The 12,779-nt window shown below is 40.6% G+C and overlaps 1 protein-coding gene across 5 annotated transcripts in view; it reads right to left on the reverse strand.

Moving 5' to 3' along the window:
• The window catches only part of CCDC170 (coiled-coil domain containing 170), a 96,289-nt gene that overhangs the window by 47,124 nt on the left and 36,386 nt on the right, over window positions 1-12,779 (reverse strand). For all 5 annotated transcript variants that reach the window (XM_025294356.3, XM_025294355.3, XM_025294357.3 and 2 more), the window contains 2 exons: window positions 12,195-12,336; window positions 7,137-7,322 (listed from right to left, as the gene is read on the reverse strand). In XM_025294356.3, the coding sequence (XP_025150141.3) occupies window positions 7,137-7,322; window positions 12,195-12,336 (328 nt within the window). The remainder of the gene's footprint in view (window positions 1-7,136; window positions 7,323-12,194; window positions 12,337-12,779) is intronic.

Raw genomic sequence — 12,779 nt, forward strand, 5'->3', positions numbered from 1 at the left:
TCAGGTGGTCAAAGTACTGGAGCTTCAACTTCAGCATCAGTCCTTCCAATGAATATTCAGGATTGATTTCCTTTAGGATTGACTGGTTTTATCTCCTGGCAGTCCAAGGGACTCTCGAGAGTCTTCTCCAATAACACAGTTCAAAAGCATCAGTTCTTCAGTGCTCAGCCTTCTTTATGGTTCAACACTCACATTCATACATGAACTACTGGAAAAACCATACCTGTGACTAGATGAACCTTTGTCGGCAAAGTAATGCCTCTGCTTTTTAACATGCTGTCTATATTTGTCATAGCTTTTCTTCCAAGGAGTAAAAGTCTTAATTTCATGTCTTTTAATTTCACCATCTGCAGTGATTTTGGGGCCCAGAAAAGTAAAGTTTCTCAGTGTTTCCATTGTTTCCCCATTTACTTGCCATGAAGTGATGGGACTGGATGCCATGATCTTAGTATTTTTAATACTGAGTTTAAAGCCAGCTTTTTCACTCTCCTCTTTCACCTTCATCAACAGGCTCTTCAGTTCTTCTTCACTTTCTGCCATAAGGGTGGTGTCATCTGCATATCTGAGGTTACTGATATTTCTCCCAGCAACCTTGATTCCAGCTTGTGCTTCATCCAGCCAAGTGTTTCTCGTGATGTACTCTGCATAGAAGTACCCTGCAAATAAGCAGGGTGACAATATATAGCCTTGACGTACTCCTTTTCCAATTTGGAACCAGCCCGTTGTTCCATGTCCAGTTCTAACTGTTGCTTCTTGACCTGAATACAGATTTCTCATGAGGCAGGTAAGGTGGTCTGGCATTCCCATCCCTTGCAGAATTTTTCAGTTTGTTGTGATCTACACATTAAAAGGCTAACCGTAGTCAATAAGGCAGAAGTAGATGTTTTTCTGGAATTCTCTTGCTTTTTCAATGATCCAGCGGATGTTGGCAATTTGATCTCTGGCTCCTCTGCCTTTTCTAAATCCAGCTTGAACATCTGGAAGTTCTCACTTCATGTACTGTTGAAGCCTAGCTTGGAGAATTTTGAGCATTACTTTGCTAGCATGTGAAATGAGTACAATTGTGCAGTAGTTTGAACATTCTTTGGCATTGCCCTTCTTTGGGATTGGAATGAAAACTGACCTTTTCCAGTCCTGTGGCTGGCCACTGCTGAGTTTTCCAAATTTCCAAGTGATTGGTAAATTGTGACTATTATACTCAAGATTGCTGACAGTACTAAAGTAAAAACTCTGAGAGTCATAAATTTCACTAAGAAAGTTTACTTATAGGTAAAATACTGAAAGTGTCATTTTTAAATAATCTTATTTATATCTATTTATAAGACATCTATATATATATTTATAAGACAAAGCAAATGAGTAAATATTATTATTAGGATCCAAAAGATTACTAATATAAAGTAAAAGGATATTAATAAAACTCTAAAATATTACTTTTAATTAAAAATATCAGAATTACACAGTACTCTCCTCAATGTGATGTGGCAGCCTGGATGCGAGGGGCTTTGAAGGAGAACAGACACATGTATATGTAAGGCTGAATCCCTTCACTGTTCATCTGAAACTATCACAGTATTGTTAATCAGCTATACTCCAATACCAAATAAAAACTCCCAAAAGTATCAGCATTAATTCATTTCTAAAAAAGCATTTCTAGCTCTATCCACTAAAAGCAATGACATCCCAATAGCAATGAGCATACCTAAAGCCTGAATCTTGGTTGCTAAGCACTCTTCACCTGTAAAAGGAGCCAAAATTCCATAGGGAACAGGCTAATTTTAGTTCTGTGGTCTGAAAATTGTAAGTGAGCCTAAGATATCTTCTGTTTAAAAGCACAGAAGCATTGAAAGACTAAAGGAGTCAAGTTATAAGGTCACAGAGACAATCCTGCAGGGACTCCTTCTGGCCAAACATGGAGGATTTGGAAAGCCAAAAGGAGAATAATTGATTATTAATAGTAAGTAAATAAAATTTCATGTGTCCATAGATTTGAAAATAATAAGAAAGAAAATAAAAAGCTTTTTTTTAGGAAGAATGTTGACTAATAAGTAGAAGGAATGATGAAATTTGAATATTACCACTTTGCCACCCCTGATATAAATTAATCCAGGCAAGAATCAATAGATGAAAACATCACTAGGTAACTCAAGGGGGAACAGAAATAACCTGCCAATTCTCACCCTACAGATACCTTCAGATCAGATCAGATCAGATCAGCCACTCAGTCGTGTCCGACTCTTTGCAACCCCATGAATTGCAGCACGCCAGGCCTCCCTGTCCATCACCAACTCCCGGAGTTCTCTGAGGCTCATGTCCATCAAGTCAGTGATGCCATCCAGCCATGTCATCCTCTGTCATCCCCTTCTCCTATTGCCCCAATCCCTCCCAGCATCAGTCTTTTCCAATGAGTCAACTCTTCGCATGAGGTGGCCAAAATACTGGAGTTTCAGCTTTAGCATCATTCCTTCCAAAGAAATCCCAGGGCTGATCTCCTTCAGAATGGACTGGTTGGATCTCCTTGCAGTCCAAGGGACTCTCAAGAGTCTTCTCCAACATCACAGTTCAAAAGCATCAATTCTTCGGTGCTCAGCCTTCTTCACAGTCCAACTCTCACATCCATACATGACCACAGGAAAAACCATAGCCTTGACTAGACGAACCTTTGTTGGCAAAGTAATGTCTCTGTTTTTGAATATGCTATCTAGGTTGGTCATAACTTTCCTTCCAAGGAGTAAGCGTCTTTTAATTTCATGGCTGCAGTCACCATCTGTAGTGATTTTGGAGCCCAGAAAAATAAAGTCTGACACTGTTTCCACTGTTTCCCCATCTATTTCCCATGAAGTGATGGGACCAGATGCCATGATCTTTGTTTTCTGAATGTTGAGCTTTAAGCCAACTTTTTCACTCTCCACTTTCACTTTCATCAAGAGGCTTTTGAGTTCCTCTTCACTTTCTGCCATAAGGGTGGTGTCATCTGCATATCTGAGATTATTGATATTTCTCCCGGCAATCTTGATTCCAGCTTGTGCTTCTTCCAGTCCAGCGTTTCTCATGATGTACTCTGCATATAAGTTAAATAAGCAGGGTGACAATATACAGCCTTGACGGACTCCTTTTCCTATTTGGAACCAGTCTGTTGTTCCATGTCCAGTTCTAACTCTTGCTTCCTGACCTGCATACAAGTTTCTCAAGAGGCAGGTCAGGTGGTCTGGTATTCCCATCTCTTTCCGAATTTTCCACAGTTTATCGTAATCCACACAGTCAAAGGCTTTGGCATAGTCAATAAAGCAGAAATAGATGTTTTTCTGGAACTCTCTTGCTTTTTCCATGATCCAGCAGATGTTGGCAATTTGATCTCTGGTTCCTCTGCCTTTTCTAAAACCAGATTGAACATCAGGAAGTTCACAGTTCACATATTGCTGAAGCCTGGCTTGGAGAATTTTGAGCATTACTTTACTAGCGTGTGAGATGAGTGCAATTGTGCGGTAGTTTGAGCATTCTTTGGCATTGCCTTTCTTTGGGATTGGAATGAAAACTGACCTTTTCCAGTCCTGTGGCCACTGCTGAGTTTTCCAAATTTGCTGTCATATTGAGTGCAGCACTTTCACAGCATCATCTTTCAGGATTTGGAATAGCTCAACTGGAATTCTATCACCTCCACTCGCTTTGTTCATAGTGATGCTTTCTAAGGCCCACTTGACTTCACATTCCAGGATGTCTGGCTCTAGGTCAGTGACCACACCATCGTGATTATCTGGGTCGTGAAGATCTTTTTTGTACAGTTCTTCTGTGTATTCTTGCCATCTCTTCTTAATATCTTCTGCTTCTGTTAGGTCCATACCATTTCTGTCCTTTATCGAGCTCATCTTTGCATGAAATGTTCCTTTGGTATCTCTGATTTTCTTGAAGAGATCTCTAGTCTTTCCCATTCTGTTGTTTTTCTCTATTTCTTTGCATTGATCGCTGAAGAAGGCTTTCTTATCTCTTTTTGCTATTCTTTGGAATTCTTCAGAATGGACTGGTTGGATCTCCTTGCAGTACAAGGGACTCTCAAGAGTTCTCCAACACCACAGTTCAAAAGCATCAATTCTTCGGCGCTCAGCCTTCTTCACAGTCCAACTCTCACATCCATACATGACCATCCATTCCGATGTTTATATCTTTCCTTTTCTCCTTACTTGGCTTCAGAAAATAAAATGTACCTTTTCACTGAAGATATGGGCAAACAGTTTCAGCAACAATGGAACAATCTAACACTATTTGCTTCTAATGCAATTCAATATGAAGTTTACAACTTTATCTTTGAAATATTCCTGCCAAAAAGGTTTAACCTGAATCCAATACTGCCTCTAAATCCAACTTTACCTGTATAGGGTATAGTTAAGCAAGTTAAATACATCTTGAAGAAACAGTCAGGCCACTGCTTTGTACTCTGTATGAGAAGTCAATAACATTTTTTTTAATGCTATTAAAAAAAAAAAAAAATATATATATATATATATATATATATATAAAAGGCTAAAAATAACCAAAAAATGCAATGGATGAACCTAGAATGTACTGCAATTTGGGGAAGAAAACAGCTATAAAAGACATTCTTGTAGAAAATTATTAAATTTGAAAGTCAATATTAGATGTTTATTATCTATTGCTGTGTAAAAAATTAGCCCAAACTTAATGGCTTAACACAACAAACATCTATTATCTCACAGCTCTATGGGCCAGAAATCTGGGACTGACTTAGCTGGATGTTTCTGATTCAAGATCTCTCATAAGGCTATAATCAAACTGTTGACCAGGGCTACTATCATCTCAAGATTCAGCTGAACGAGGATTCACATCCAGTCTCACTCATATGGTAGGTGATAGGCCTCAGTTCCTGGGCTCCTGGGCCATGCAACTGCCTACCTGAGTGCCCCCCCATATAACACCTGGCTTCCCTCAAAAGCAGTGACTCAAGAGAATTCAAGAGAGTATATCTAAGACAAAAGCCACGGTGTTTTCATAACCCAATCTCCAAAGTGAGATTTGACCACCACTTCTGACATATTCCGGTCACAGAAGTGAGCCACTTCATCCAGCCCACAAGGGGAGGGAGATTAAACTTCACCTTTCAAGCAGTACAAAAAGCTTGTGGGCTTGGAAACCTCCATGAGTAATTGATACTGTGGCATCACTGTTGACTTTTAGATGTGATAATGATATTGTGGTCATGTAGGATAATGTCCTTATTCTTAAGCTTCAGTGGTCAGAAACAATACATATAACGTCTAAACCTATTTTTAAGTGATTCTGCAAATATGTCTGCATGTGTGTGTGCATGCGTACCAGGTAATAAAGCAAATACAGAAAAATGGTAACAATTGTTGCATTTGGATGTATAATAAATGGATGCTCATTGTATTCCTTCACCCTTTCTATATGTGTTTGACATTTTTTTTTGACATTTTTCTTAAGAAAAAGCTGGAAAAAAATAATTATTTGAATGGTATCCCCTCAAAATTCAAATGCTGAAGCCCTAACATCCAATATGATGGTGTTTGGAGATGGGACCATTGAAGGATAATTATCTTCAGATGGAGCCATGGGGGTGGGGCCCTTGTGTTGGGATTAGTGGCTTATAAAAGACACCAGGGATCTTGCTAATTCGGTCTGCCATGTGAAGATACGGCAAGACAGTGGGTGTCTGCAAGCCAGGAAGAGAACTCTCACCCCCTTGATCTTGGACTTCCCCACCTCTGGAAATATGAGAAATAAATGTCTGTTTTTTAAGCCCCCAGTGTATGGCATTTTGTTATGAGAACTGAAGCAGACTAAGAGAAGGTGTTGAAATGATTGGAGTGACTTGGTAATGGTGGTAAAAATCTTTTCTCCTTTCACAAGGTTAATGTGACAGAAGAAGAAATCTAGTGGTCAGAAGGGCTCTTTGATGCAGGGAATTGGAGAGAAATAGAAATTATTATCATTACTGGATCACTTTCACATTCCAACTTCCCATCTCACCTCACCTTGGCAGTGATGTCCCCATAGACATGGAAGACCTCAGGATTTCCCACGAAGATAGCTCCTTCACTGAGTCCTGCCAATTCCAGAACCCCCTTCACAGCCTGTGGGACACCACTGAAACTTCACCCCTCATGGAGCCTCTTTTTCTCAGCATTAGTCAGTCTTTCATTTTGAACTCCATCTCCTTTACTCTTCAATTTTCTCCTACATATTTTACTAACTGATGGCACTAGCTTACTTTTGGTTTTGGAAATTAACCCCTATCATTAATCCCATAATTAGTTTCTTTGACAGAAAATTTTAAAAATGATTATATAGTGTTTAAAAAAAACATACAGTATTAATTCCCATGCTCAAACAGGTTCTCACTCATTTGGAAAGATCAAGCAACTAATTATATAAATAAAAGTTCAGAGGTAAGAGTCACTTCCCTTGGGCAATGTCTCTCAAAATTAAAACCCCTATATCCTTTCAGCCAGCAAGTCTACTTTTGGGATTTTTGTCTTACTGACAGAGTCTCACATATGAGAAATGATGGATTATTCCTAGCGGCCTTGTATACAATACTGTGTAGTACCTTACCAATTTTTCAAAATAAACAGAGAAACATTGAGTGTGCAAAGTTGTTGCCATTTGTGTTAAACAATAAATAAAAAGAATAAATATATGCATATAGAATATTTATAGAAAGGTATATAAGAAATTATTAACAGAGGTTGCCTCTAGAGAGAGCAACTGGGTGGTTGGGGGGAAGGGATTGGGGGACACGTCTCACCACATTCTCCTGTGTCCACTTAGAATTTTGTATCTTGTGAATGCATTGCCTCTTTGTTTAAAAAATAATAATAAGTTAAAAAAAATTTTACTCCTTATAATTCAACCAAATAAGACACATTAGTACACATGTTTTACTTAGTAAGTGTTTTGCATTTCTTTTTTTCTAATTAGAAAAAAGCTGTATCCAGAGGCCTGATCAGGTCAGAGAGTCCCACGTGCCCCCCAGCCCTTCTGCTGAGAGGAGCCTTTGGGAACTGAGGTCGGTGACACCAGTACGCTCATCCACACCTGATTTTCAGTTTCTGCCTCATAAACATGATCACAGATGCACACACGTGCTCCACATACTGTACCTGGCTCAGCTGGCCTTTCTCTTCAACGTAGGAGGCAGCTTTTTTCTGCTCTCTGTTTACTTCTGAAGCCAGCCTCATGATTGTCTCTCTGCTAGCTTTTGCCTCCATCTCATGGACATTTATAGTCTCTTCAAGAGCAACAATTTGTCCTTTCACAAATGCATTTTCCTTGCACAGCTCTCCAAGCTGAAGAGAAAGCAATTACAGCTGTCCTGTAAAAATGAGTAATTTCATACTACTCTCTCTAAGCAACTCTGATCTATGTACCCCAGTGATCACATTATCACATGAAAACAGTAAAGGCACTGTTCCTCCATCCACTCAAAAGATAACATTTTCAAAGGCAGCCTCTAAACTCTCTTGTTATGGGCAGACAGGATAGGCAAATTGAAATTAACCAAAAGGTAGCTACAAGGCAACAATGATGAGCATTCAGCCAAAAGCTTTCAGACAGAACAGGCATTGGCAAGCCCCTGGCTGCTAAATACTCCAGGGATGGTGATGTTTCTACAGAGTTACAGCAGGCAAGCAAGGAAGTTCAATTCAGTCCACGTCCGCTGGCACCAACTGATTATAAGGCGTTACCTGGCACAGAGGAGAAATACAGAGAAGAAGGCAGGACTCTCTTTATTTCAAAAGAAAGTCCTTCTAATTAATATAAGCATAGAAAAAATCCTGATAACATGCACAAACCATGGTTATCATTGGGACTAGCTGGGCTTTTCACTCTTCATGTTGTGCATTTGAGGGGCTAGCTGGGAACATTAATAAGATCTGTATGATTTAGAAGGAGGGAAAATAAAACCAACCAGGCTCCTGGGCCCCAGGGAAACAGCCATGCAGACAGCACAAGGATGCCTGTAGGAAGACCTGAAACTCCACAAGACATGGCCAGCATGTGTGTTAGGACAATCTGGGGAAGTGACGCATCTTTAGCCTCAACAATTTGCCAACATGGTGCCCTGCTCCTGAATCAGGGCTGGTCCCTCTCTCTTGAACACTTATCCTTTCCAACATCCTTTTATTGAAAAAAAAAAGAAAAGAAAGAAAACTTTTAATTTTATATTGGAGTATAGTTGATTAAGAGTGTTGTGATAGTTTCCAGTGGACAGCAGAGGGATTCAGTCATACATACGCATGTATCCAATCTCCCCTTAAACTTCCCTCCCATCCAGGCACATAACATTGAGCAGAGTTCCCCGTGCTATACAATGGTTTCAATATCCCTTAAAAGTCCCCATTCCAGAGGGCACACCTTAGCCAATCTACCTAAACTAGCATTCCATGCCTCTAACATGCTTCATGGTCTTTCCCCCGAACCTGATTTGTACTTCTTCACTGCACCTTTTACTCTGGGCGTAATAGTATATACTTATTTGTTATTGCCTCTGCATCTTGACCCACAACAGTGGAAACTCTTATGTGGGCACAGACTCCATCTTGTCTCATTCACTGCTATATCCCAACACCCAGAATACTGTCTATCACATGGTAATCACTCACTCAATATTTGGGAAGTGGATGGATGGATGTCAAATAAGTTCTTAGAAGCCCTTCTTTGCTACCATCTTTCCTTCAGTTCAGTTCAGTTGCTCAGTTGTATCTGACTCTGTGACCCCATGGACTGCAGCACACTAGGCCTCCCTGTCCATCACCAACTCCCAGAGTTTACTCAAACTCATGTCCATTGAGTTGGTGATGCCATCCAACCATCTCATCCTCTGTTGTCCCCTTCTTCTCCTGCCTTCAATCTTTCCCAGCATCAGGGTCTTTTCCAATGAGTCAGCTCTTTGCATGAGGTGGCCAAAGTATTGGAGTTTCAGCTTCAACATCAGTCCTTCCGATGAATATTCAGGACTGATTTCCTTCAGGATGGACTGGTTGGATCTCCTTGCAGTCCAAGGGACTCTCAAGAGTCTTCTCCAACACCACAGTTCAAAAGCATCAATTCTTCAGCCCTCAGCCTTCTTTATAGTCCAACTCTCACATCCATACATGACTACTGGAAAAACCATAGCCTTGACTAGATGGACTGTTGTTGGCAAAGTAATGTCTCTGCTTTTCAATATGCCATCTAGGTTGGTCATAACTTTCCTTCCGAGGAGTAAGCGTCTTTTAATTTCATGGCTGCAGTCACCATCTGCAGTGATTTTGGAGCCCAAAGAAAATAAAGTCTGCCACTGTTTCCCACAGTTTCCCTATTTACCATGAAGTGATGTTAAGCCAACTTTTTCACTTTCTTCTTTCACTTTCATCAAGAGGCTCTTTAGTTCTTCTTTACTTTCTGCCATAAGGGTGGTGTCATTTGCATTTCTGAGGTTATTGATATTTCTCCTGGCAATCTTGATTCCAGTTTGTGCTTCATCCAGCCCAGCATTTCTCATGATGTACTCTGCATACAAGTTAACTAAGCAGGGTGACAATATACAGCCTTGACGTACTCCTTTTCCTGTTTGGAACCAGTCTGTTATTCCATGTCCAGTTCTAACTGTTGCTCCCTGACCTGCTTACAGATTTCTCAAGAGGTAGGTTTCCTTAGAGGGTGTGTATACATGTATTTATGAGGTGAAGAGAATAAGGGAATGGTTTTGAAACTGGAGAGGTTTTGGTAACCTCAGGGAACACCTGGTGAGTGTTGAAGACAGCAGGCTTTTTACTCTTGACCAGTGATTTCTATGTAAGATGGGGAGCGGGAGTTCCCTGATGATCCAGGGGTTAAGAACCCGCCTTCCAAAGCATGGGACATGGATTAGATCCCTTGTCAGGAAGCATGCCTCAGGGCAACCAAGCTCATGCACCACAACTAGAGAAGCCGTCATGCACTGCAACAAAGACCCAGCGCAGCCAAAATAAATAAATAAGGTGAGGAGTTGCTAGGTGATTGAGATGCTAAAGCTCCAGGGTCCCAGTATCTGTTTAAAAATATAGGTTATATTATCCTTCAGGTACAGTGAGGCCAACAAATCAGGAGAGACTGAAAGAGAGTTTGTTGCTCACAGTTCCTGAGAGAAGGGGGCACACCATGCCATGTAGGGCCACCCAGGGAGCACCAGGGCTGGGCAGGAGACAGAGGGAGCCAGGGTGAAAACATGTTTTCCACAGGAAGAAAGAGGTGAGGCAGGATGGGCAGGCTTAGGGTTGCCTAGTTTGAAGAATTTCAGTGGGTTCTGGAGTGTGGGAGCCATCTCTAGTCATCTGGCACCTGGCTCTGGGGTGATTGGTTGGATAGTGGCCCAGAGTGTAAAAATCTGCTAGAAGAAGTGGTTGGGGTGTGGGCTGCTCTGAGTTCGGTGGTTTGCATAGGAAAGCTGTGCACCCAGAAGAGTCATTTACTAGGAACTGGCTCACCCTGGAACCCAAGGTCAGCAAGGCCCCAGATGTCAAGGCATTAGAAGAAAATAAAAAGGCGAAGTTAATATGGTTTCAACACAGGTTAGTACTTGGAGATTGCCTGTGAGGTGGGAAAGGGTGTCTTAAGGAAGAAGTATTTTAATTGTCTTCTCTTTTCCCCACCACTTGCTTTAAAGATAAGCTTCCAAACTACAATGCAAAGTAGACTTTTACAGCCAGGCTTCCTGGTCACATGTTAGCAACAGAGAGGAGGATAAAGAGCTGAATCTAGCACCTTGAGGGAATTAGATGGACCTGGGCCTGAGCAACCAAAACTCATCAGTGACATGGAACTTCCTGAAGTAAAATGAAATCATTTCACAGCTCTCCCAGGGAACACACGGGATGTTTACTAATAAACCACTGAGGGGAGGCCTTTGAGAATGGCCATATCCCCAGTGTTCAGGGCAGCACTATTCACAACAGCCAAGACATGGAAGCAACCTAAATGTCCATCAACAGTGGAATGGATAAAGAAGATGTGGTACATATATATAAGGAATATTATCCAGCCATAAAAAAGAATGAAATAATGCCATTTGCAGCAACATGGAGGGACCTAGAGATTTTCACCCCTAGAGTCTGGGATTAACATAAACACACTACTGTATATAAAACTAGGATCTACTGTATAGCACAGAAAATTATACTCAATATTTTATAATAACTTATAAGGGAAAAGAATCTGAAAAAGTATATATACACACACACATCCCCGTATATGTAACTGAATTATATGTCTATGAATTACTTCACTGTATACCTGAAACTAATACAACATTGTAAATCAACTATACTTCAATTTTAAAGAATAAATAAATAAAACACTGTTTTAAAAAAGAATGGCTGTGTGGAAAGCCATTCAGAAGCAAGGGTAGGTGCAGAGATATGGTGCCCATTCAAATACCTTCAGGTTCCCTAATGAATCACCACAAGCCAAGTGAATTATTCAGTTGATATCATTAGCTTCCATCTCAATGGCAACGTACCATCACAGCAAGATTTTTATTTTTTGACTTAAGCATAAAATTAAAAAGTACTATAGCGCTCATTTTAACCTGACACACAAGTATCCCCAAAATGACACGCAGCGGGTTCTGGTTTTTAGTTGTGTGCATGTGTTTCTGACTGTACCTAAAACAAACAAAAATCTTCCTAAAACATATCATTTAAATGAATAATTATTTTTATTTGACAATCTAAATATATTTTAAGCAAAAAATCAATCCCTTCTGGAGATTAAGTAAGTAAGTATTGGTCACTCAGTCATTTTCAACTCTTACAGACCCCATGGACTGTAGCCCACCAGGCTCTTCTATCCATGGCATTCTCCAGGCAAGAACACTGGAGTGGGTTGCCATTTTCTCCTCCAGGGGATCTTCCCAACCCAGAGATTGAACCTGGGTCTCCTGCACTGCAGGCAGATTATTTACCATCTGAGCCAGAGAGAGCTTCTGGAGAAAAATTAATCCCAAATTATGCTAGAAAGAATCTTGGAATTGAGGCTCAGAGAGGTGGTATGGTTTTTCCCAGATCACACAGTTGGTTAATGCCATATGGGCTCCTGTCCTGTTCTCCTACACCCCGAGACTTAACCTCAGCTCCTCTTCATGGCACACATCAGAAGGACTATTCAATGCATAGTCATTTTAGTCTTCATACAAGCACCTTAAGAATTAAATCTTCATCTGATGCTTTTTCATTCTTCTCTGGATCTAAGCAGTCACGAAGTTGAGCCAGAAATTCCTCATGTTTCCTGCAATTCTGTGAGACTTGATTCTTATTCTCCTCGTTTTCCTTTAAACATTTTCTATTGGTCAAATAAGAAATAAGTTTTAACACCAAAGAAGATAACATTCATCAAAGTTCAGCACTTGAGCTCTCTGTTGGGAAATAACCAATCATCATTTTCAACACAACATAGTTTCCCAGATACAGAGCACATAATTGTCTTAAAAGCCTAGTTAAAGAAGGAGAAAAATGGAAGCAACTCTGGAGCACCTATACTTTGCAAAAATGTAGGGAGATCTTCATGTCATCTTAGCAAGGAAGACAGGTCATCTGCCTCCTGTCCTTGACCTTTTAGGATCTGCGGAAGGGGCAGGTGTTCCTCTAGATCAGGGGTCCCCAACCTCTGGGTCATGGACCAGTACCTGCTGTCAGATCAGTGGCAGCATTAGATGAGAAATGACATGCACAATACATGCAGTGTGCTTGAATCATCCTGAAACCACGCCCACCACTCCCGATCCA

The sequence above is a fragment of the Bubalus bubalis genome, chromosome 10 (genome assembly GCF_019923935.1).
Source record: "Bubalus bubalis isolate 160015118507 breed Murrah chromosome 10, NDDB_SH_1, whole genome shotgun sequence".
Classification (NCBI taxonomy): Eukaryota; Metazoa; Chordata; class Mammalia; order Artiodactyla; family Bovidae; genus Bubalus; species Bubalus bubalis.